Raw genomic sequence first — 27253 nt, 5'->3', positions numbered from 1 at the left:
TTTATTATGTACTTATTATTTATCATCTCTAACATTATTAAAGTCTTGGAAGAAGAGGTGGGATTAGTGTGAGACAAGTATGCAGACAGTTTACTGGATTGTCAACAGTCTGACCAATAACAAACAGGAACAAATGTAACACATCACACAAACATTAAAATACAAAATCTAACATAATAATATAGCACCAACAGAGTCCAGTGACGCCAATAATAAAATATTTGACGTCAAAGTATTATCAGTTCATTCATTTCATTTCAGTGAGTCTAAGAAATTGCCACCTTCTGGTGTTTCATTGGCTGTGCTTATTGGAGCTTGACCTGATATATCATTTAGTCAGTAGAAAAAAAAACAAGAAACACTCTTTTCAGGTGGAAAACAATATAAACCTATGCATTGAAACACATTTGGTACACCGGATGTTTGTTGAGATGAGTTCATGTAACCACATTGACCCTTGTAACAGTACATATGTAGACATGAGAGGGTTGTGGAGGGAAAGAAGAGTATACAGACAAGGAGCTTAAATTCGACTGGCCTTTGCGGTGCACAAAGTACTCATGATTTCAGACAAATATATAAAAAGCAATTCAAGTTTTTATGAAAGCTGGTTCAACAAACCTAATGGAAGAGAGACAATCAAGTCAGGTTTGAACCATCACAAGACATGATAGAATACACTCACTAATGTTCACAACAACACATGTCGCACACACATGCAAACTAAGAGGTATGGGGAGTTGTAATGACATGAGTACACCTCTTAAGACAGTCTTTAAAAAGTACAGTAAACATGTTGTCCCCCATGAACAATGTAGCACCCCTCCTGTGAATTAATGACAGTTATTCAAAGTGGGAGACAACATGTTTACTATACACTTGTTTAAAAGCTAATACAGGTAGTTACAGTATATTAAACAGCATTGCTGGATGTACTCTTTTGTTCAAAAACCGTAGCACCACAGAGAGAGTAATCCTGGTGGATACAAGTAAAGGAAGTATTATATAAAATCAAGGCACATTTTCTGCCATAGCTTGAATGAGTTTCTGGATCTTGACATTTCTTGGAAAGATTTGTCTCAGAAACAAGTAAAAACAAACATTAAAAGGCTTGCAGCATAATTAATAATGAACAATATTCAATGATTTTGATTCAAGGCCTGATGATAATATCAATATAGAAAACAATACAAATTCATGCATGATGTCAAAGCTCTGTAGAATTAATAATTATCATTCATTAAATTAAAAAAGATAAAACTGTGTCTCGGTAGATTTTTGATCAATCACAGATCAGTATTGAGGTAGATAGTGGGCAGGGTTAGAACGCTGATCATCATCATCATTGACCATATGTTAAACAAACATGAAATAAGTGATAAACAAACGTAAACTATTCCAGACAAACAGTAAGGGGTGAGTTTCTCGAAAGCGTCATAGTACTAAGATCACCTTTTGCCATCTTTAGCTTTTGGGAAACTCCCCCAAAAAACAAAAAGTGTCAGTGCATTCGGAAAAATTCATAAATCCATACAAAACATTGATACAAACATACTCTATGAAGTCAGTCTGATAAACACAGTATACAGTGCTGTCCATAAGTATTGAAAAGAGGAAGCATTTTGTCTTCTTGTAGCTCTATACAGTTTGGATTTGAAATCAAACAATTAATATGGGGTCAAAGTAGAGATTCTCAGCTTTAATTCAATTGGGGTTTTCAGTTGTTGTTTGTTTTGAGGTCTTTTTGCCTAAAATCTTATTGTCAGGAAATGAAATGCATGTTCAGTTGGATTTAAATCTGAAGATTGACATGGCCAGTCAAGAACTTTCTGCTTACTTACTCACAGTAATTGTTTTATTTCAATTCCAAACTGTTGGAGTATAGAGCTAAAAGAAGACAAAATGTTTCCTCTTCCCTCTACTTATGGAGGGCACTGTAGTTCCATTCACTGAACGGGAAGGAAGGACAATGTGACTGCTTTAACCCTTTCCTCTCTCCATCATGATCTGCTTTTGTCCGGCTGCTGCTACACAGAAACACAAGGCGCCCGAATCACTATTCACAAGCAAAGTAGTCCTTGAGCGGAGCAAAGAGGTGACGAATAACAGCCACACTCCAGGACCGACCTAGGACCTTCTGTCTCTGGGCTCGGCCCATGTTATTGACATCGGTGTAATGTTTGGGAAACCCAAAAATCCTGTGGAAAACAGTCACATTATGATATTGACATACTGTAGGAAAACAACCGGAGTACATAAAAAGTAAAAATGACTAAGTGTAGTTAACTTAGTATATTGGCTGAAGAGAGCAGTCATAATCAAGTCACCATAACTTGAATACAAACACAAATACATTCTGTCTCCTCAATGCTATTCCACTCCTGACTTTCACTGTGAAAACATAGTACTCACCTCTCCATCTCTGTGCACCAGAGGTAGTCTTCCTTGCCGTTCATGTCGACCGGCAGAGGTCCACTCTTCCCTTGTCTGATGGAGTTGGACTTGGTGGTTATGGTACGCACTTTGTTGAACTTGGCGGTCCGTCCGATTTCCAGGCAATCCTGCAGGTTCACTTTGTCATCAAGCGAGGTAGCTAGAGGTCTGAGGGGATAGGACAGGTTGATACAAATGGGTGAGCAAACTGAGATCATCCTACATCAATGGTACTGTATCAATGGTACGTTTGTGAGAAAAAGATGAAAAGTTGTATAAAAAAATTAAAATGGGTGTGTAGTCTTACTTGGTTGTATAAGAACATGTCTGTCTGTCAGTGCATTTGTGTCTGTGTGTCAGTGCATTTGTGTCTGTGTGTCAGTGCATTTGTGTCTGTGTGTCAGTGCATTTGTGTACCTGTTCATTCCAGGGAGGTTCCCCCAAAAGTAGCGAGCTCTATGAGCAGGACTCACTTTCACAGCATCAATCAGGATGGGGTTGCACTGGAAGCACAGGACACCAAGTAAGCAATAATAACAAAACTAAACAATAACCCTCAAAAACCAAATGTCATCATGAGAGAGACAGAGAGACAGAGAGAGGTGGAGAGAGAGAGAGGTAGAGAGACAGAGAGAGGTGGAGAGAGAGAGAGACAGAGAGACAGAGAAAGAGAGGTAGAGAGACAGAGAGAGAGAGAGGTAGAGAGACAGACAGAGGTAGAAAGAGAGAGAGAGAAGACTGACTATGTTAAGAGAGAGCTACATAGAAGTCTTCATTATAATGACATAACTAGAGCTGCCTCCATCTTTACCTCAAGGAAGCGACATATGTCAGCCTTGTCGTGAGCGCTCATGGCAACCACATTCTCAAACAGCCAGAAGAACGGCCGATCGTCATCATCCCTTGGCCTCATCATGGTCAGCATTCTGTAATATTCAAAGAACAGCCTGCCTGTGCCCTCTGAAAACAAGACATAGACAGACAGGCATGGGAGTGAGAGATTAGCATGTAGAGACATGTGCATGAATGACTTAAATACAAAAAACTAAGTTTCAAGTTTGATATTTAGAGTTTTTGTCCCGCAGCGGGATAGTTTGATTAAATACCCATACAGGTCTAAAGTGTGGAGTCATATGTAGCCTACTGACAAACGAACGACAAAAAAAGAAAAAAAAAAGAAAAGAAAAACAGCATACAGAATTTTGTCGATATGGCAATGAGGACTACATTTTGTTTGTTAGTTTGATGATAGCAGTGTTCTACACCACTACATGTCTGGATTATGTGGGATGTACAGTACTGATTCCAGGGATTCCATGGTTGCCATGGAGCTGTAATGGCTGCCTGGTTGGGTGGTGTTGGCTGGCTAGGGTCAGTAATTACATTTCTGTCCAAATATGTGGAAATGTGCATGTAACAGTACCCTGTCAGCTGCTGATAAGATTTGATACATTCTAAAAAAAGATATGCTCTCTAAAGTATGTTCATGTTGTAGCACACTATTGGCTTTGCAGTTGGGAGGTTCCTTACCAAATAAGCCCTTGCGAGCAGGGTTGACCATGGCCAGGTCATTGCATGGGCTTCCACCAATCAGGAGGTCAAAGGGACCCCATTCAGCTAGCTGAACACACACAGACAACAGTACCGGTCAATTACTGGGAAATTACTGTGAAATGTGTTTGTAAACGGGGTTACAGAGAAACATAGGTGAATTATAGGTAGACCTAGACATAGGTAAGAAAAATGGCTGTGGAAGTGTGTTGCAATGTATTGTATGAATATGAATATGAATCTGTGTATGCTGTACTCACATGTTTCCTGGTGATGGTGCGTACATCATTGACATGTTCGATATGGCCGGCGTGCTTGATCATGCCCACAGCGATTGAGTCATCACAGATCTCTGAGGCAATGTAGTGTTCTATCTTGAAGCCCAGGTCTTTGAGCACAAGGTACCCTGTAAGGACAAAATGGTCACACACAACCGTCCATCACTAATCAACAGACATAAAGACAAACTAACAAACAAATATAAACAAACTGAAGAGCAAACACACAGTAATTCCGCAACCTGGTAACTTGCCAGAATACACAACACAATGAAATCACAGATCAGTCATCAACAATCTGAGAGTGAGACCAACCTGTAGCGATCCCATCAAAGAGAGACAGCACTCTGATTGGTTTGCGTTGATGGGCGGGGATGGAAGGATAAATTCTGTGGGGTTCCTGTGTTGGAAAATCAACCAGTTACTGGTCAAGTAAATCAATGTGGCCCAACCTACTACTTAAATCTAACTGCTTTACTTATCAAACAAGCAGCATACAAATCAGAAATCAACCATGATTACGTTCTTGTGAACACCATATCAATATTGTCTATCAACAAGCTCAGAATTTTTGTCTGACATTGAAAGAAGCCAGTAGGTGGCCTGGGGTGGTTCAGTGGTCTAGCACCACAGCCTACAGTGCACACACACACCCATGCCCTGCTGACATGCCCTCTCTTCCTTACTTTCCTGTCTCTTCACTGTCTCTACCCAATACAAAATATAAGTAGACTACCCCACTAAGAAGCCAATAGTGTGTAAGTGTCTCACGTACAAATGCGAGGGCGCTGTTGTTGATAAAAAACTCCTGCACAAGCAAGCTCCAGTCAGGCCTGAGCTTGAGAGCTCTGCTCCACTGGGTGGGGAGACACATGAAGCAGCTCCAGGGGTCCACCTCCTTCAGCTTGTCAAAGGTCTCTGGGCCCACCAGAATGTTCAGACAGTCTTTACAGAAACACCTGAAGTAGGAGGAGGAGAGAGAAGGACAGAGAGGATACTGTATATTACAACATGTAAAGAGGTTATACTGTAGACAGAGACGGTCTATATTGAAGATATGCGCAATTCCCTTGATTTAATAACCGCACGATCAAATGACCACACAAAATGTTTCTACACATTTAAGTGATATGAAAAACCAATAAGAAAAGTTGCTAATCAGCTAATATCAGCCTAATATCCTCAGGCACGTGGTTCCAGAGTCTAGGGGCCCTAATGGCAAAGGCAGGGTCACCTTTTGTCTTCAGAGGAAGAAAAGGAGAGAAAAGTGATAAATGCTTTTTCTTGAGAGGAGCTTACCTGCAACAACTGGCATTACCACAGAGGATGACCTCCTGACCAGCACAACACACAGTGCAGTAGGACTGGTAGCCATCTTCATCATACCGGTACAGAGTTTCAATGAAGTTCTCCTGCCAAAGTTAAGAGTGTTAGCTTCAAAAAGGTGAGAAGGGTCATTTAGATAATAGACTCTTAGAAATAAAGGTGCTACCCATTGTCTTACGACATATAGTGCAACTCCATCCACACTGATTTGTCTGACAACACAATAAAGCAATTATGGGAAGGATAAGAAGTAACCAAGCTAAAATTATATATAATAATACTAATAATAATAACAACATTAGAATTAGTTTACCTTGCACTTCAGGCAAAGACTTCCTTCAAACAGTGGATGAAAGGTCTCGATGTTGGAGGTGCCACAGGATAAACAGAAATCTAAGATGATATAAGAATACATATCACTATGCTTAAGTCAAATTAATTAGTTAGTTTAGTTCCCATTGGTTTTGATAGCAGCCTAAATGATTTGTATTATTTTGCACAATAAGCCTATTTGAAAAATAAATAAAAAATACCTGTAATCTTCTTCTTTTTCCCAATAACCTCTTGAACCATTGCCTCTGTGAAGCCCAATAACAAATGTAATTGTAAAAACACTCAAAGCTTTAAGATTAATGTCCTTGATTGCAATTATTTTGTTTATATGAAAGGTGTGTAGAACTTAATAACCCAGCCAGCAGAGAAATGACAGCCCAGATCTGACCCATGCCTGTTTCCTACCAGCATCCGGATTTGGCCCAAGAACAACTTTGTGCCCCGGGCCAGAAGTGGGCCAACTCTGGCTGTCATGCCTGAGCCTGATCTTTGCCATAAAAAGGCCAGACCTTTGGCCGGTATGTGGATGTGGCCACATTCCTCATACCAGAGCTGGCCAACAGCAAATTGCCAACTCTCATCCAGGGCTTTCCCCCCACATTTGGACCAGGTCTGGCCCATATAACACTTGCCATTTCCGGCACTCAGCCATATGTGCCCCACAAGACCAGATCTTGTCCACAATTTTCTGCTGACTGGGAATAATATGTGCCATTTAATCATCATCCAAAGCGATTTACAGTACAGTGAGTACATACATTAGTTGTATATATGGTCCCAACTGAGCCACACAGGACTAACCTCTGCTGTAGGACGGAATCACAGACGCTCTACTCTTGTGCACATATTTCCTCTTGGCTGGGGGCTGGTAGTCTGACAAAGCGGAATCTGAAGATTCTCCTTTTGCACTGGCACAATCTAAGGAAACAAAACCAACCAAAAGGGCACTGAGAATACAGTAACATTGCAGACTATAAAAACTCAATGGAGATATGGTTATAGTACATTTGCTTCACTACAATCACAATACTACAGTAATCATAATCATTCTCTCATATTGTATTTATCATAATGTGGATTTGGTCTGTTGTGGTGTTTGTTAGTGTTAACTGTCAATGTTAGGGGATTTACACACTAAAGGGCCAACCTGAAGCATACTGTGCTGGCTCTGATATTTCCCATTCACATTGTCCTTTCCAGCACAGTGTCAGCAACTATGGTGGATGCGTAACCAAGCCAGCCAAGTACAGCTCAACTTGGCTCAGCTCGGTAGTGTGATTAAGGGTGTGTGTTTATTAGTGTTGGCTAATGTTGGTTTGTTAAGTGTTGTTCGTGTTCTGAGTGTTTTGGGGCAAAGCTACACGTACTGTCAGGAGGTGAGAAGCCGTCAGGTCCGGTAGGGATGAATCCTCCGTGGGCCCACTCCAGCATTATCTTCAGCTCTTCCTCCTTGTTCCCTGCCGCAAATGACTTCTCACACCGCTCACCTGCCAACTGAACACACACCAAGTGGGTTGGTGCATTGTAGTGTAAGGCGTATTGTTACAGCAGGGTGAGGTAACAGTGCAGTGCGTTTACAAATGCTAAGTTGCCAGCCACACAATAAAATAAAATAAATGCTACGGTCGGATAGCCTTTCACTTTACGCAAGGAGGAGAAAGTTCCATTGCAAGGTGCGTGGCTTTCACGTTTAACGACTTCACCTTAGAACGTAGGGCATGCGTGGCATACACATTGGGAACGATCAAATACCAAACATTTCGATATGAAAGCCTTAGATCCAAGGAATTTGTGGAGAATAGGGTGTAATGTGAAAGCAGCTTTGAATAGAACAGTGTGATATCCTGATCGGAGGATATCACCTGGTCCGGTCTTACCTCTAGGACCTGGTAGATGGCATCTTTGTAGGTGGGCAAGTTTGCATATGAATGGTTGCAAAAGCATTTGGAGAAAGCTGCAAATGGCAGAAGTCTCTCTGTATAGATCTGCAATACAAAACAAAGGAAAAATTAAGACTTGTTTCATTTGTGTGCATGCAGGTCATTAAAACAGTCAGCTCAAGCCCTCAACTCTTTTTTTGTTTTTTTATTTCTGAGACAAGACATTGTATAAAGTCACCTATGTAACTTTTCTTGACCTAAGCTTTAAAGGTAGACTCTGGGATATGACGTCGCGCACGTGAAAACAGAGCAACTTTCATCAAATACTTTGCAGTGAACAAGAGCGAATGAGAGCATCCACTCATTTCACTGCCCTTCACTTTCACTTCCACATTCTTTCTTTCCATGTCCCTCTGTTTCTTCTTTTTTTGGTTCTACTTCTCAGAAAACTAGCCTAAAGTAAACAACTGCCTGGATGAGAAACAAAGATATTTGAGTTCTACCAGAGACGCACGCTCACAATTGCACAACAAAACTTTTGACGCATGGGCTCTGTTACAACAATTTCTATTCTCTCGTCTCTTGCCTCTCCGTTTTTTTAAAAGACTCTGGCAGCGTCGCCCCGCTCATTTGTGCTATGGTGGGATATCCCAGAGTCTACGTTTAACCCCTAAAAAATAAAACAAACCCACAAAATCCAAATGGAGAATAAAAACGAAAGAAAGAATTCCTCAAGTCCTCACCTCCGAGAACATGCCATCTCCGAACCACTCCACCTTCCTCATTCCAGGGAACACTGTTTTAGCATTCCAGGCCATTACCATCCCTGGCCACCAGGAGAAGCCTTTTATCTTGCCCAACACCAGCTCCCCCACGACAAAGCCCTTCCCATCCTAAAGGGAGAGCCAGGGAGATGGTTGTTATGAAGATAAAGTTGATCACATAGATCATGTACGCACACATGCACACACATACATACACACACACACACCATGACACACAAATGCATACTGAAATATTAGGGCAAGCTAGAAATATGTTATCTTTTAACAGGTAAGCGTGCCAACTTTACAACTACAACTTTTGAAAGCAGAAATTGAAAGCAGCTAAAATGAAATATGAGCAGACTGACTGTGGGTTACAGAGAATAAAAGTGACTAAATGACATATTACCTGGTATGAACAGCCCTTCTTCCCTGACCTGGGGCTTGGTTCAGACATGCTGGACGATGATGTATGGATCTCATTGTTCACCTGGAAGTCAAACATACCCATACTTGAATACACAGTTAAAACTATCGACAGTGCCATATCTTAAGACAATGACAAATACATACACAGATTTTTTCTGACAAGCCTTACAGTTGAATAGACAGTTGTCTCACGAGTAACTACAACTGTATGGCTTTAATTTCATTTTTAACTTTCTGTTAGGACTGCATGGTTAGTTACCAGCATTCGTTTGAATTTCAAAATCCTGCTTCTCTTTAAGTGACCCAATCCAGCTGACTATGCGGCCCAGTTTCAGTGCAGTGAGGATGACACAGGTAAGTAAGATGTAAGTAAGTATGTTGCAAAAGGAAATCAGAAAGAAGAAAGAAAATATTATTAATATAGAATATATTCGTAATCATATAGAAAAGAATATGTTAAATTCCCAAAGCGAATCAAAAGAAAGCATAATGACAAATGCAGTACACAAGATGTCATTGTTCTATTAGCCATAGGTCGGATGGGCCTCTTTCAACCGTCAGTGCTCTGAGAGTACCTACCGGCTCAGCTTGGGACTCCTGGCCCGTTTTGCTGTCCTTATCATGACCCAGAGGCTTGACCCATGTACCGGTAGAAGCCTGAAACATAGTGCGTGCCTGTGGCTTCTGGCGCAAGCTGCTGTCCCAGCCATAAATGCCCCTAACGGTGCCCTGAGGGACAACACACACACACACACACACACACACACACACACACACACACACACACACACATTACACACAGACCTCAAACACACACACACACAGACACCAAACACACACACACACACACACACACCTACACACACCTACACACACCTTCACATATTTAAGAATGACCACTACTGCCAACCATGAATCAGGCCCCACGTGAGAAAAAAAAGAAAAGAGAAAGGAGAGAATATAAAAGCTGCATACAAGGTTAGAGTGAAAATCAAGGATGGGAGTTTAAGAGTTAAAGCGCTTGCCCTTGGTATGGGTTTAAGATGGTATCTACTGTAAGGACCTGAAATCTAAGAGGCTGGTTTACAAAAGCCTCTTTCTCACAGAAAGATCTCAAATTGGTTGACGCTGACTTTGGAAATTCAAAGGTATCTGTACCTGTGTTTTAACAGGCAAACTCACATTCAGTTGCTCTATATGTAGTAACAAAGTAATTACTCAAGTAGTTTTGTTATTACCTCCTGATCAGAATTTGTCCAAACGACGTCGTCCTCAACAAAGACAGTATCATTCTTTTTATTTGGCCCTAGAAAGGAGAATAGTATAACAAAATAAAACATGGTTCTTAAATGTTCTTCAAATTGTCAAAGGTTGAAATCACATATTTCATACATAAGAGTATATGATATACTCTTAGGAAAAAGGGTTCCAAAAGGGTTCTTCATTTGCCCCTGTAGGAGAACTCTTTCAAGAACCCTTTTTGGTACTAACTAGAACCTTTTTTTCTAAGAGTGCAGTGATAATGACAATGAGTGGATTGTTAAGCATTCTCTGGTTGTGTGTCACCTTGTACATCACTTAAACTGTGATTAAGTGATGAAGATGATTACCACCATGTATCATCCTCATTAACCCAGAGAGTATTATTTCTTACTGATTATCTGCTGCAGTCGCACTGTGCATGGCTTCACTGTCCCATTAAGGTAATTCACCTCTGGAAAACAAGTCACATCGCCTTCCATCAATTAACAAGGATTCAGGGATCCGGCTAGGTGAAACGCTATATTAGAGGGGACAGTGTTAGTTTGGTATATTTACATTTTTGTATGTTTTCAATCATTATAGACAGAATGCATTCTTTAAGCCCACCACCATGACTACAATTTGGGAAATAATCATGTCGAAGTGGGGCAGACACCTGTTATGTCTGATTAAATCTATTGGTTTTGGTCATATACTGTACTCAGCGACTCTGGAAAATGATTATATTCCAACTCCACGGTGTGGCTTTGACCATATGAGAGTTGGTGATCATTTTGGTGCTGTTACAGCCTGCCTACATCCAGTGCCCTCCATAAATATTGGAAAGAGGAAGCATTTTGTCATATTGTAGCTCTAAGTAGAGATTCTCAGTTTTAATTCAATGTTTTCTTTTTTCAGATTGGTTTCATCAACCCTTCTTATACATAGCCCCCCTATTTTAGATAACCAGTAGTATTGGTTTGACAGGTGTTTCTGGTAAGTCAGATGTGTTTGGTCACATAATTTATGCAGGCATAAGAGAGCTGTCAATATCTAGTATTGATTCTAGCTTTTCCCTTTGAAGTCTGACAACATGAAGACCAAAGAGTTGTTACTGCAATTCAAGGAAGCCATTATTGGGCTGAGAAATCAGAAAGAAACTAACTCATAAACATATCCAAAACCTTAGGCTTGCCAACAACAACAGTTTGGAACATCATCCAAAAGTAGAAAAACACTGGTGAGCTCAGCAATTGCAAATGGCCTGGTAGACCAAGGAAGACTTCTACACTGGATGACCGAAGAACGCTCACCATAATTAAGAAAACCCCCAAAACGACTGTCCCAGAGATCACAAACACTCTCCATGAGGTAGGCGTGAATGTGTCAGAGACTACCATCCGAAGAAGACTTCACCAGCAGAACTACAAAGGCTACAAAAGCTAGGTGTAAACCACTAGTTAGCAATAGAAACTGGAGGGCCAGATTACAGTTTGCTAAAACAAAATGCCTAAAAGAGCCTGCAGAGTTCTGGCCTTGTGGACAGATGATAGAAAGGTTAATACAGTATGTACCAGAGTGATGGCAAGTGTGCAGAAAAAAAGGAACTGCCCAAAATCCCAGACATACCACCTCATCTGTGAAATATGGTGGAGGAGGTGTTATGGCTTGGGCGTGTATGGCAGCCACTGGAACTGACTCACTTGTCTTCATTGATGATGTAACTGCTGAAAGCAGCAGCAGAATGAATTCTAAAGCGTACAGAAACATCTTGTCTGCTGAAGTACGAGCAAATGCTTCCAATCTCTCTCATACAGCAAGACAATGACCCCATACATATTGCCATAGCAACTGTTTTTCAGGGCCAAAACGTGGAAAGTTATAGAGTGGCCAAGTCAATCTCCAGATTTAAATCCAATTGAACATTCATTTCATTTGCTGAAGAGGGAACTTAAGGCAAAAATACCTCAAAACAAACAACAACTGAAGATGGCTTGTGACAGAAATATTACTGATAGAAATGTTTTTAGCCAGAATACTGCTGTATGCTTATAACAATGTACTAGGCCTGCCTGCCCTTATGGTGAGGCGAGCTGTGGAAATTTACTGAGTATTGTTGCTGGGCAAAAACGAGGGTTGAAGGTTGGGAGCAGACTGTGGGAAACAGTCCTTGAGACACCTATTATTGACACAGTGGCCTTCAAACCGCCAACATCCCAATCTTTATCCTTGATTGTGTTCTTTAAGGTGGAAGGTTGATGAGCTGCGCCTCAGAGGTTTCACTGGACTTCTGTTTGGAGTATCTCTCCGCTTGCAATAAACTCTTATTGTGGCTTTAATAAGACCCTTGACCCTTGACCCTTGGCTCTTGAATCTCACTTTTGCTGAAATAAAATACTACAGTGGAGAATTTCCACAACATTCTCAGGAGAAGGATTGCTGACCAAATACTAAACATGAGTGCTTTATTTGGACATTATATCATTTTTTCCAATGCTTTTGGAGCCCTGAAATAGAAAAAAAAAAAAAAACTTTCTAAATGGTGAAACCAATCTGAAAGAAAATGTAATTAAAACTGAGAATCTCTACTTTGGCCTTAATTGTTTGGTTTTAAACTGTTGGACGATAGAGCTAAAAGAAGACAAAATGATTCCTCTTTCCAATATTTATGGAGGGCACTGTAGTTGCTCTAAAGACTTACGCATACCAGACAATGCTTAGACAATAATAATGATATCATCAGTGTTAATCTAACACATGTAGATGCTTGCAAAGATATTGAGCCTCCAGGACTACCTTCTTAACTATCTAAAATGCAAATCATAGGAGCCCAATACACTGCTCAATCAGTTGATGGTACAAAGGCCTACATTTGCAATACCATCCCCTTAAAATGGAAATAAAACATGTTTTACAACAATAAATGTGTCCATTCCTGAATACATTTTTACATTTACATTTTTTACATTTAGCAAACGCTTTTATCGAAAGCGACTTACAAGTACATTTGTCTAAAGTAAGTGAAAAAACATAAAATGTTTGTTATTTCATTAATTTAGATTATTCCATTTCTAAATTATTTTACCTGCATTTCATTTTACCTGCATTATTCCATTATTTTTTACAGTGTATATCTACTTTTTTGATTACTCATATACAATGGTAATAATAAATCCTCCAGCGATCTAACAGTCCTTAAACAATACAACTCACCTGAGATGATGCTAGAAGCTTTCTTCTTCCTGTCGTTCCTGACAGGAGAGCCCTTGGTACTGTTGCTATCTGAGAGAGCACTGTCAATAACGTCGGCCTCCTGAGTAGAGTCCAGCTCACTCTCTGTAATTTCTTCACTGTCAGAGAAATAAGTGGCATCCCCATTCTCCAAAGCCTAACACACATGTAGCACACACACACACACACATACACACACACACACACACACACACACACACACACACACACGCTATTAGTTAATTACACTGTATGTAGATATTTGCTAAAGAACAGACACATGTAAATCATTGTTAAAGGTTATTGTATGTTAGGACATTATAACTACAATACAGTGACATACATATTACTTTGATGCTTTGATCATTTTATACCTGAGTAAAGACCCTCTCCGCTTCAAGTGGGGGGCAGGGCAGGGCTAACAGGGTCAAAACTAGTTTCCTGAAGATGGTGGTTGACCGAGTGGCTTTCAACACAGTGCTCCAATGTTGCTCCAGTGATGGTGCTGCTGCCGTGCCATTCGGGAGCCCACCATCACATCCGTTCTCACCCTCGTCTCCCTCCTCCTCTTCCTCTGCCTCCTCAGCCAGTTGATACTCCAGGAACTCGTTGGTGAGCTGGGTGACCTCCTCAGGCGTGCTGCAGAGCCCCAGTTTTGAGCCCAGCTCCCCCACGGCCTTCCCTGTGACCTTGAGCCTGCCCTGAGGGCTCAGGAGCAGGGCCATGTTCCTCAGGACCCCATCCGTCAGGGGCAGCCCCTCCGAAAGGCTGGCCGTAAGCGCAGTGTAGAATGATAAGGCCTTTCTCTGTAACATCTGCAGGACTTCCCCCGAGTCACTGGACTCGCACAGGAAGTCCTCCATGGCGGCCCCGCCCACATTGAGCTCCGACCTCGGCAGTTGGAACTTGGGGGTCTTGAGGAGCGTGATGTCACGTTCCTTGAGGAAGCGCACAACGGCCCAAGGGTGGAGGAAGCCGGCGGTGTAGGAGCGCAGGAGGCCACTGGCGTCCTGTAAGACGCGGACCAGGCCAGGCTGGGCCTGGCCCTCATGGCTCTGCAGCCCCCCCTGGAAAGCCCGGAGGGGCTCTAGGGCCTGGTCCAGAAACATGAAGGTAGCCCTGAGTTCGGGCTCCTGCAGCTGAGCGCAGATCAGCTTGGCCTTGTTGTCACCCTCCTTGTCACAGGAGCCGAAGTACGATATCAGATTGGTCCACATCCCTAGAATCTTCCGGACTAACTTACAGAAGTTAAGGCAGCACGTGGTGAGGGGGATGGAGGGGCCGTCCATGCCGATGCTAGCGAACAGGGTCTTCAGGTTGTCGTTCTTAGTGGAGCAGGAGGAGTAATGGGCGTGGATGTTCTTGATCAACTCCTGGGCTTTGGAGAGCTCCATCACCCCAGCGTGGCAGGCTGTGTCAGCCACATCGTACAGCCCACCTAGGGCCACTACATTGGGGTTGAGTTCCCTGAGCTGAGAGCAGATCTGCTCTGAGGCTGCGCCGTTACCATTCAAATAGAGGGCGGCAAGGTAAGCGGCGGGAAGCCCGAATCTCTTCAGGGTCTCCACCAGAGCCGCAGCGGTTTGGCCTCCTGCATCATCAGCCGGAAGCTGCAGAACGTCCAGGAGCCTGATGCGGTGCCGTGCGGCCTTCACGTCAAAAAACCCCACGAGAACCACAGAGGACGTGTCAATCTTCCCCAGTGCCACTCCTCCATACACGTAGACACAGTATGGGGTCTGTTGGCAGGCAGACACTATGTCCTTTGGGTACTGCAACCCCAGGACATAGTTAGCGTATCGGCTAGACTCCTGGCTACCACTCATAGAGGGACCATTGGCACAGTGTGTCTGAATGAACCGTAGGACAGTCTCGCTACAGGGCGGAGCATCGCTAGGCCTGCTTGTCCCTCCCCTAGGCTTTAGGTCGACCCCGTTGGCGCCACAGCGGGTGTTCTTACAGTGCTTCTTGGAGTTATGGTGGCGCTTGAGGTCAAACAGGCCTTGGTGATGAATGTTTAGGTTCAGGTCACACAGCCGGCAGTAGGCGTATTTCACTCCAAGGTTGCTTGGCCTCACCCAATTGTAAGTCTTCCTCCACTGGTCAATGTAAACATTACGTGCCTTGTCCCTCCCTTCCTCGTCTGTGTCCGACTCCACTTTCCTGTTCCCTGTTGAAAATAGAAAAGCACAGTCAGGGATAGAAGTGGATAGAAATACTGTGTTGATATAAAGTGCTTCAATAAAAAATTTGAAACTAAAACAGTGACGCTGTGCTCACCGGGGCTTTGTGAGGCAGACCTACTCCCATGAGGGGAGTGGAAGGTTATGGTAGGCGAGATGGTCTGGCCTTTGCGAGCCGACACAGGGTTATACAGCTGCCCCGCCAGGTTAGCCTGGAAAAACCTCTTGAACCACTTCAGGAACGTGAAGTTGGACCCAAACTTTGCTTTTATAAGCTCCTCGACTGGGACAACCTAAAGGGAAGACGTTTAAAACAATGAGCAAGCAACAATGAACAATACACAAAGAAAGGTCATTTTTAAATGGTGGGGGGTGGGGGGGTTAAAGACAAAAACTGTTATCTATTCTCAATCGAATGGGATTGTGTCTGCCTACCTTGGTGACGCCACTCTTCTTGAAGCCAGCTTGGAGTAGATCGAAGTTGTGAATGAAGTCTGCCTGATCCTGGGCTTGGAACCTTACTTTGCTCATGTCGATGGATTCAGGGAATAGCCAGTCCATAAACTGACAATAACAGACACCTGTAGACCACACACACATGTACACAAACACACAAGCGAATACACACACACACACACACACACACACACACACACACACACAGAATATGGCTTGTCATCAGGGAAAGAGCTTAATATTCTAGGATTGACCATGGGGTATAACCATGATATGACCATGGAGTGAGACACAGTAATCTGCTGAAACCGTACCTGAGCACATCTGCTCCACAAGGGTGAATTTAGTATGTAGAGCCTTATTGAGCCAGGTCAGCAGATCATAGCGGCTGGATTTGTCTCCAGTGGTGTCCACGGTCAGGATTGCTTTTGTTGCCATATTTTCCTTGAAAATGACACCACAGAGAAACAATGCACATGGGGAGGAGTACAGGATTATGCTAAACACTGGTTTAAGATGATCTAATCTCGTTGGTATTTATTTTTCCATTATAAACCTGAAATTGGTCTCAGGCCACAGCTCTCTTTGTATGTTATAAGTTGTTACAAAGGGGGAGTTGGGTTTAAAAGAGTAACAAAAGGAGAGCCCTTATAAAACATCCATCAAATACACTTAAGTAACCATAGCCTTTCAGTGATTGAAACCTAGTCCTGTCCAGGATTTCTTTTAACATTGAGGATTAAGGGCAGCTATTATGACAAAGAAACCAATTATAGCCCATTCTCTGAAATTATTGAATAAAAACGTAATATATCAAATAGGTTAGGGATGCTGTGTAAAATAATCAAACACATAAAAAACGTGTGGACTACACAAAGGCACTAATCCGGACAAAGTCAAGCGCGTGCGTAAAATGCTGTTGCTAGATTCCCATTTCTCGTTCTACACCGGCCTCTTTTTCTCCTGCCCATTCGCAATCATCTGTGTGACTATAAGCGGCAAATTCCTGAGAATAACACTTCCGGTTTCGTTTTTGCGACTTCAAAATAAAAGCGCGAGGTAAGAGATCGCTGAAAATGTATAGGATCACGATATTTCATCATATATTTTATGAAATAAGGAAATATTACTCAACAGAAAGTATATGCAATTTCGAAAAAGTAATTTTGCCAAACCCTTAAAACACAAATAATACTCGATTGAGAGGATAAAAGTTTATTTCCAGAGATCATTTTAATATAATTAGTGGTTCCTTTATCCATACTTACTATTTCTAAACACTTAAACAAGTTAACGTGGGCGCTTTTATTTAGAAGAAATCCTCATTTACATACACCCAAGGTAGGTGGGCGGTGTTCCACTATTTTTGTTCACGGAACACAAATCCATAGATCCAAAAAACAAATCTCGCGGGGTAATTTTTGCCGCGAACGTCTTGGCCAAGACAAGAGAAACATTTCCTATGTTTTCTTCAGTGTGAATATTGCATACGCTGCGAGAAGTGAGAAAAAATACATACATGCATACTATTACATACTAATATTGCTGCTACTGTATTTATCTACCCACTCCACTATTGTTGTTGTGTTTCTGCTGCTACCTCTACCTTATGCTATTGTTTTATTATTACTTCATTGTTGCACTGTTGAGGAGCTAGCTTGCCCAAAGCATTTCATTACACCGTGTACCGTGTTCATTACACTGTAGTATGTATTATCAATGAATAGCCATTGGTTCCCAATAATATTGTACAAGTAACACCACTGCAGATAAAATAACACTATGGATGTTGTTAATAAATAGCTTTGCTAAGCCATCTAATTCCCACAAACTAAAAACTGTTCTTTGGCATAAAAAAATTAGGCAACAATGGAATGGTTATCAAATGGAAAAGAAAGAAGTGACCATGCCGGTGTTGATGTTCCTAACTATTGCCGTCTTTGTGTAAACCTGTCTTTGTGCTTTTGTGTCTACATTCGGCTGTTGTGTCTACATTAGGCTTCTTATCTTATTGGCTATTAAATTAACAATTATTTTAAAAGATACGCGTAACCATAACGTCACCAAGAGTGGCGCAACTGAGGTTGATGCCTACAGATAACCCGTGTCTTTAAAATATGAATCGTGAGTCACTTACCTTCGTTGTCCCATCCACGGGGTAGACACTGCCACCCGGTTTCTGAACCTCGACTCAATAACCAATACTTGATGTCTACGCAACATGGGTATACTTGTTCGGGATTGGAGGACTGTACGAAAAGGGGGATGTCTCTCAGTCAATGTCCGACGGTAGCTAGAACATTCCTAATAAAGAAAAAGTCAAGGCCCACTTGAATAACTGTACATTATTTAACTTAATTCATTTATATTCATGCCGATGGCGAATTAATCGACGATTCGATAGGCTTGAATTTTTTAATCGGTTAAACTGTTTCACACAACCATTTGATTGGAGATATCCCTAGGTGTAAATCGCGATTGCCACCAGCGACCTCGCAAACTAAAGATATTAACCTATAGCCTATATTAGCTATATACAGAAACATATGTCTGAGGTAGTCGCATAAAAGCAACAATACATTTCCGAGCCCAAATGAATAAAGGCCTAAATAAATAACACAACACAAACTGGCCTATCAGGGTTAGGGTTAGGGTTAGGGTTATTGCGCGCTATTAGTTCTTTTTGGTCGTGATTTAGGCTTATGCTTACAGTCAGAGAGTGGTCTACTAAATGCATACACATTGAATCGGAATAGCTTACGCCATACTTATCGAGGCAGATGTAACACATCCACTCGGTGATATTTGATACTGTCTAACAAGCTCAGAGTGTAACATTCTAACATTTTGCGCGGTACAATGTAACATTTCACACCTTCAACAATGTAGCCAAAAGGCTCAGCGGATATTTGTAGGCGATAGGCCGATAAATCATTAACAACATGGCTTTCCGTTTCTATACAATGTTTGAAGGTATACGGTCAAAATGGAAGCCCAGTCATGGAAATTACAGTGTCAGGAAGATGGCGGTGCGTGCGCTGCGTTGACCCGCGAGAACGCACTTGGACGGTTCGAAATCTCATGGTGAAACAGCGGTCTAATATGTAACAGTTAAATGATTGGTAAATGATGTCGACTACTGTGAATAAAGCGCTTATGAAGGGTTCATAAAGCCTTGAATCTGGATATTAATTTCAAGTTAAACCAAATTGTGTTTGGCAATATGTAATATCGGCATGTTAATTATGTGTTTGTGATACTGTAGCATATAAGCATAATAATAGTGTGCTTAATGATTATGCAGGCCTATACACTAATGTATACATTACAACGGACCTATAGAGAAGTAAAACAAAAAGATAGATCTCTAAGTCATCTCTGAAATAAAAATCATTCAAATAAGTGTAGACCTGTTGGACTGATTGACACAAAAGGATGCCTGCACAAATGATGTGACGGAACACACCTGACTTACCAAAAACCTGTCAAAGCCAATTGTCCCATTACTTTTGGTGTGCTGAAATAGGGGGACTATGTATATAAAGTGTTGTCATTTCTAAATGGTGAAACCAATATGTACACAAATACCCTCAACTAAAAGCTGAGAAGCTCTACTTCACCCTCAAATTACCTCACGGTAATTGTTTGATTTCAAATCCAAACTTTTGGAGTGTAGAGCCAAAAGAAGAAAGAATGCTTCACTGTGCCATTACTTACGCAGGGCACTGTATATGTCCATGGACATTTGTAAAAGGCTGTTCTCAGCACTGAATTGTGCCCAGTTCTCTTGCCATTTTTGATTGCGGGTACAGAAGGCTACGTTCTTTCTTTTGGTAAAAGGCTAGGATCTTGATTATTTACAACAGTGTGTCATGCTGCATTCATACAATAGTGTGATCACACTTTTTTCATCCTGAAAACACTTCTCAAACGCTCCTCATACGTTGTTATAACGTACAGCTGTAACCTTATCTACAACAATGCATCTCAGTGAGTTCATGAAAAAAAATGTTTTCAGTATAATTTAGTTCTATATCAAAGTTGTCCAGTCATGAGATGACTGTTTAGGTGCCAGTATAGTGATACTTTATCCTAGGGGCACCAGCTTCCATCGTTTTTTAGCTTAGTGGAAGCCCCTAAGCCAGGGTCACAGTGGTCAATGTAGGCTTTGTTTGTCTGACAATCTCTTCACCGTCAACCTATCCTCCCATGTGGGGGGGGGGGGTAAGAAGGGCTGGGGTGAAGGTTCACTTCACACACAACCAGTGACTCAGTTTCATAACTTGTATATGAACAAGAACCCTCTGTGGAAATGGTTCAACAGATTATATCTGTGCAAACAAGAGTAAAGAACTGGACAGAGAAACGAAAGGTGAAATTATTTTATTGGGCCCTTGACATCTGTTTTGTCTACAGGGTTGAAAGGTCACCCAGACATTCCAGTGGTCTGTGCTGAATCAGTGAGAAATAGGGAGCAGACAAAGACTTAGAACCATGAATTCCACCAACCGTCTAAAGAGGGAGTGGAGCAGTGCATCACGAAGACGACAAACTGCTATGAGATCTTGTACTTTTCCTTGCACCTTAAAGCACAGACGAACCTGGACATTAAGGTGTGTTTGGTTGCGATACCCTTCTTTAGAGGCCACTCAGAGTTAGAGCTGTGCCACAATAATCAATACATCGTGAAAATGCAGTGTCTGTGTAATGTTCAGAAGGTGGACCCTGGCTCATATTTATCAAAATTAGACATGGGGCTCACCTAACAGGGCAAATGAATGCCTACTCTACACATAGTAGTTTTACTTATAGTCAGTATTCTTAATGACATTATGATGAGAATTATTCACTCAAAGTGACATGGTTTAAGCATTGTTGTAAATGATTAACTCAGACACAAACATATGGCCCCCAAACACAGTTGATTTGCAGCATTATTGTGTTAGGTCACAAGGGAATGATCCAGGTAAAAGTCTGAATAAGCAATGAGTATCCCACTGAATCAGGATAATTGGTGTGTGGTCTGTGACAATAACATGTATTGTAATCACAGAAATGAGTATAACGTGTAGGACCTCTCCTGTTGATATAGAAAGATAGGGTTTATTGAGTGTGTTTGATGCAATCACTTAGATGAAACAATGTAACTGCAGTAATGAATATCTTTCCCTGCCATACTGGGTACAACCTTGTAGCCAATCTTGCAGAGCCATCTTGTTGTAAGAGGACCACAATGGAAATAAGTCCTAAACTTTGTTGTGTATTATCCTCAATGATTTTATTCATGTACATGTATTATGTTCTTTTTTTATTTTTTATTTTGTGTGGTTGGGTTTTAAAATGGTAAAATAAAATAAAATAAAAATACAAAAAAGCCAATCTAAACAGAGCTGAGTAGTATAAGTACTAACTTCTTCCAAGACATCAGTTAAATGTGGGGTATGGTTGGAGAGAATAGTAGTTGGTGAGAAAGAAAGGGACAGAGAGTCTGAAAGGAGAGAAAACAGAAGCAGAGGTCAGAGGGTTCGGGGAGGGGGGATAATGCTAAAAGGATAGAGCCTGTCAGGTACGATCAGACATGTCACATGTCCGAGCCACAGTGGATGTCAGTGTGGCCATGGGGGGTCACTCTACGCATGTCACAACCAATCAGGGTGCTGGATTAAGGGGTAGTAGTAGGTGGATATGAAGTGTTTGTGTCCTGGCCTGTGTGATTGACAGGGCAGACAGACTCATGTGGCTGTGAACATAAAATACAGAGTTAGGCCCCAAATTAATAAATTACAGATACTACAGATTGTGTGTTTCCAGTGTAACTCAACAAGGGATCATGTTCAAATTGAAATGCAGGTTCACACTGTAAATGTTGTTTTTCTTTAGGACATGAATTGACACATTCTGTCTTTATTGCAGCAAAAGAAGAACCATGTTTTTCATTTAATGTTCTTTCAACTAGGATAAGGGTTAGGGTTAGGGTTAACCGTAGCCCTAACTCCAAACCTCACCCTAGCTCCATCCCTGACCCTAGCTCCAGCCTTAGCCCTAGTTCCAACCCCAACCCTAACCCTAACCTTTGCCCTGGGACTACCTGACCTGGGTTGAAACTTAAACCTTAACCAAATCCATTGCCTGCATCCTAACCTTAACCTATTTGGACATTGCCGTTGTCCACAACGTAACTCTGACCCATAACCCTAACCACTCAACCCTCGATGAATAATCTATTTTAATAGTCTCCCACAACCAGGAGAATACAGTGAAGGGAATAGTCCCATGTGACTGTGCGTTCAGTTCCCTAAAGCATATAACACAAGCAGATGGGGACAAACACAGTGTATGTTCAAGGCTGCATAGAGGAGAGAAAGGGTACATTTGTTCCCTGGGAAAATGTAATGAACCCCTAACACATGACAATATGACAACATTTTGAAGTCTTCTGGGGGGGGCAAACTTCTGTTTCCACATAGGAAGTGAACTCAGGTATTGAGGTTGGTGATTTTATTTGTTCTATGTGTAAAACTTGACGTGTTGTACAAGTTGAGCAGGGGATTATTTCTTGACCAACAGGAATCAGGGCTTCTTATCTTGATTCAACCAATCATTTTTACCAGATGTTATGTCAAAGATAAAGGTCCTCCATTGCATATGGGTTGAGTCACACACACACTTTGCCTTTGTGTAGAATAAATGGGCTTCCTCTTTAGAGGGCCCTCTTTAGGGTCTTAACCACAGAGCGAAAGTGAGAAGAGAACAGAAACATCTAAATCCACAGCTAAACTTTACTTAAACTGGGTTTCAAATCACATGTTCCCCCACCCCCATCTTCCACCATATAAAAAAAGAAGTGCTCTGTTATAAAGTTAGTTAAATAAACCGTGCAATAAAATTGTCTTGGCCTACAGCACAGTGAGGGATAAGACTGTTTAAAACTGACATAGAGACATGGTTAGCATAAAATATGCTATGATTCAAACCCAACTTCAAATGTTAACCATCTTAAAATGTTATTTGATCAATCCAGTGTTTATAGGTTACCATTAATGGTTATTACTGATATATTAACTATTGATACAAGCCTTACACTTTTTTATTGATTTCATTTACTGATTGAAACATGTTGTACATTACCCTTCATAGCAGCAGTGTGAGTGCGTAGGTCTGGACTTGGCTGAAAAGGGTGGAGGGGCAGCATAGGGATTGTGATGGGGGGAGCACTGGACTTGAGCCAATACCTGCCCCTCTCTGTACGCAAAAGAGTAAGGAGCAGTCTCTATATCCACCTGCATGATACAATAACTCCATAACTATGCAGTAATAAAGCAATTACTGAATGACTATTTAAAAAAAGACAATTGACTATTGACTAAAAACACAAACAGCGTTACCACACAGATATAGCCAGTAGTTGCAGCAGCTGAGAGCAGCCCAACCTAATGTGCACCTCTGGCTCTGACCCTCAGTTACCATGACAACCATACTGTTCCCAATGCAACTTTAATTGAGTAAAAGAAAAAATGCAGCGCATGCTCACTCACTCACACACACACACACGCACACACACGCACACGCGCACACACACGCACATACGCACACACACACACACACACACACACACACACACACACACACACATCGATTTAAAACTTGTTGGACAGTGCCACCTATTGTCTCTAACTTATGGTTAAGACCCTCAGACTCACAGTTTTTGTATGATTTTTCAACTCAGTTGCAGTTGTAGTTATCTCTCTGAACGTTGATTGCAACACTAAATGTTTTTTTCAAATCCATTAAGACTAAACATAGGATGTTTACAGAACATAGAACATGAATAGCTTCTTGCATATACTCTATGCAATAATGAGCACTGGGGAGCAGCCAACAGTGGTGAGCAGGTGTTGTTTTTTGCACTGATAAATATTGCTAAGCTATGTCTGGCTGTGTTATAATTCCTAATCATGAATTTGAAAAAACGATTCACAACCAATCTCTGCAAATATGTGTGTTTGCTGGTTAAATAAAACTGTGGAATGACATATTTGCTTGTGTGTGGGGGTGGTTTATTACCTATAAAAAGAGAAGCTCTTCCAACTCATGGGAGCAGGCAGATTGCGGCAGTACTGTTTCCATGACACCTGTTGCTTTGCTTACCTCAGTTCTCTCTCTGCAAAGTGCTTCCTGAGGATTATTGCCATGTGGTTTCCAACTGTAGCTTCCTCTGTAAAGCCAGGCAGAGGCTGAGAGGCCCTTCTCTCTCTGCTATCGAGCAGAACAGTTTGGAGTTGATTTAACACACCAGAGAGCCAATAAGCCCAGGGCACTCAGACTAGTGGAGTTCATACATAGCTGGCATGAGGTAGGTAGAGGGTGGGATGCAATAACACATAGGTATGTAGGCAAATCCTGTTAGAGTTTTTAAGTCCAAAATGATCACTTGATAAAACATTTAAGGGTATACAGCAGGGGAGGCTTGTGGAGGCAGAAATGCCTTATTCCGTTCCATGCATTGCAATGAGTCTGTCCTCCGATTTCTACCTCCACCAGCCTCCCTTGGTATACAGGCACTTCCTTTCTGTGGCTGCAGTCAGTCTATCCCCCTCTCCATCAAGTGTGTACTCCCCCTAATGGATTTAAAAGGAATGGTCTGGTGTAACAAATATGGTGGAGGAGCTCCTCCAGCTCCCTCCAGCCCCATGCTTACGCTAATCCAATGCTAATCCAGTCCATGAGGGGTAGTGAACGAGTGCACACTTCAGGGAGAAGGGTAGAGGATCGGACAGCAGCCATACTCCCCCCCCCCCCTGCCCCCACCCTTCCCTGGTGAACCAGGCCTCTGTCGTTTCCTGTTACTTAGTTACCAGTTGCTGTGATTCGCCTGGGCCGCTTGTGTTTCCATGGCGACCGTGCCCATTCTGTCTCTTCCCTGGCTGCCTTCTTGGCTTCGCTGTCCCGATGGCCCCTAGCCACCCCGGCCTCCCGACCTAACCCCTCTGCCTCACAGTCCCATAAGGCTGTCAGTGTGTGTTCATGTTCCAACCATCCCCCTCCACCATACCACCATCAAATATCTGACTTCAGCTGGGCCATAGGCTTTCATGGCTGAATCAAGCAGAATAGCAGAAAAAGACACAAACACACAACGAAATACATGAATTACTACAACCTCATAGCACACATGTTGTCCTCTCACTCCCTTTCACATCTACATTTTTTTTTTTTACATTTCTTGCTGACAGGAAGATTTTGTGAAATTAAAAGCAAGATTCAGTGAAAGGTATATATGGTAGAAACTTGATATGGTAGAAACTTATGTGGAACTGTGTAGACAGGACAGGTCAGGCAATGGGGCAGTTTAAAATAATCACCTCCAGGGGGCAGCAGTAATCAGATTGTCCCTCAGAGAGTATCACATGGAGAGGATCAGTGCTGCTGCTGTGGAGGGTTAACTTGTCATCCTTACTGAGACTGATTCAGCATCACTCCCCCTCATTACCTCCACTGCTTTTCATACACTCATTCAGTCTAACGCTCCATGTGTCAGTCCCTCCCTCCCCCTCTTTCTCTCTTTCCTTTACTCACTCTCTCCTCTATTTCTGTCTGTCCTTCTGCCTCCTCCTGTCTGTCAGTCTCTCTCCCCCCCCCACACACACACACACAGACACACACAGACACACTGTTTCTCCTGATCTGTCTGCCACCCACACCGAGCTGAGTGCACTGGTCATAGGCCTACTACTGTCTCAGGTTGGCTCCCAGGAGGGGGCCACTTTATTTGGTAAAAAGCTGAGGGATGGGCCTGGAGAAATGTAACCACTCTCAAATAAATACATTTTAACCATGTTTTGAAGCGATACAGTGTTTGTTTACAATTACATTCTTTACAAACAATGGAGTAAGCCAAGCTCACATTTTGGGTTCTGACTGGGTAAGACAGTTGAACTAAACTCATGAGTTACATTCTTCAATAATCAATGGCTATATATCAATAATTTCAAAGTCCAAAAATGGATGTACCAATCCCAGATTGCCCCTTTAAACAGGTGAGTCATACACACACTGTAGAAGAAACATAAGGACGAAACGTGGTTGAAATACTCCATTAGACACCATTGAAGTATACAGTAGTATGGTATGGAGTGGGAACTTGCTTCGTTGAGATTTCATTGGGATTCAAATAAATCAGGGATGGGCAACTGGTGGTGAAGGCTGGTGGTGGTCTAAGGCTTTTTTTATATAGCCTAACACTCACAGTCCTGGGTAACATAAATAATTGTCCTAAATGGGAGATTTAAGACCTTTTTGTGGTGTAAATATTTGATGTTAGTGCTATAGGCTGCACACACCACAGTCACGACCCTTCAGGACGAGAGATGTCCACCCCTGCAGGGGAGAACCATGGTAGTGGGGGATGGTGAGGGTAATTACAGCTCTATTGCCTCATTAGGAGTGAGAAGGCGTGACACCCCCTCCCGGCCCACCAGCTGAACCTTATCAGATGTGGAATTGGATGGTGAAGGCATGCTGACCCAGGTTATAGATCACCACAGTCACAGCTTTATATGGTGTTATGTGATGTGTGTGTGTGTGTGTGTGTGTGTGTGTGTGTGTGTGTGTGTGTGTGTGTGTGTGTGTGTGTGTGTGTGTGTGTTCTCTTAGGAAACGTGCATGTCTCAATGACCCAGACCAACACACACAAGCATATTTCTTTTGGTTTCATCATTTGGTCTCATTTCATATCTTTTTGGCAGGACTGCCCTGCATTCGCGATGAGCTAGTGGGTTACCCAAGGCGTGTGTATAATGTTTTTTTATGGAACCACAAATTAATTATCTGTATTTGAATTGCAGTACACACACACACACACACACACACACACACACACACACACACACACATGAACGCATGCACAAACACACACACATGCACCTTCACACATCTAGTTTATTTAAGTCCTATTGATTAAATGTGAGAGCTGTTCATTATTCAGTGTGAGGAGGTTGACGAGGAGGGGTGGGGCTATTGTCCAGAATTCTGTTGTGTGTATCAGGATGGAGATGAGGATGGGGCATCCCACTCACCCTCTGCACAGCCAGTCTCTGCTGCGCTGCTGTCATGGCAACAGCAGCAGTCACCACCAGCGGTCCCAGCAT

At 42.1% G+C, this 27253-nt stretch overlaps 1 protein-coding gene across 1 annotated transcript; it reads right to left on the bottom strand.

The window, feature by feature from the left end:
* dnmt3ba (DNA (cytosine-5-)-methyltransferase 3 beta, duplicate a) lies at positions 1–27253 on the bottom strand (the record flags this gene model as incomplete). The annotated part of the gene is made up of 24 exons (XM_083674729.1): positions 1–2198; positions 2413–2601; positions 2851–2936; positions 3245–3393; positions 3964–4054; positions 4245–4390; positions 4578–4662; positions 5038–5221; positions 5562–5674; positions 5902–5981; positions 6122–6166; positions 6723–6839; positions 7289–7415; positions 7799–7906; positions 8545–8694; positions 8975–9055; positions 10233–10300; positions 10649–10708; positions 13450–13624; positions 13842–15637; positions 15748–15943; positions 16086–16231; positions 16421–16550; positions 27182–27253. The coding sequence occupies 24 exons, from the start codon at positions 27251–27253 to the stop codon at positions 2057–2059; spliced, it is 4536 nt and encodes a 1511-aa protein (XP_083530855.1). The 3' UTR covers positions 1–2056.

Source organism: Argentina silus (assembly GCF_951799395.1).
Source record: "Argentina silus genome assembly, chromosome: 8".
NCBI classification, from domain to species: domain Eukaryota; kingdom Metazoa; phylum Chordata; class Actinopteri; order Argentiniformes; family Argentinidae; genus Argentina; species Argentina silus.
The sequence above is the reverse complement of the archived record's forward strand: the minus strand, read 5'-3'. Positions and strand labels throughout refer to the sequence as shown.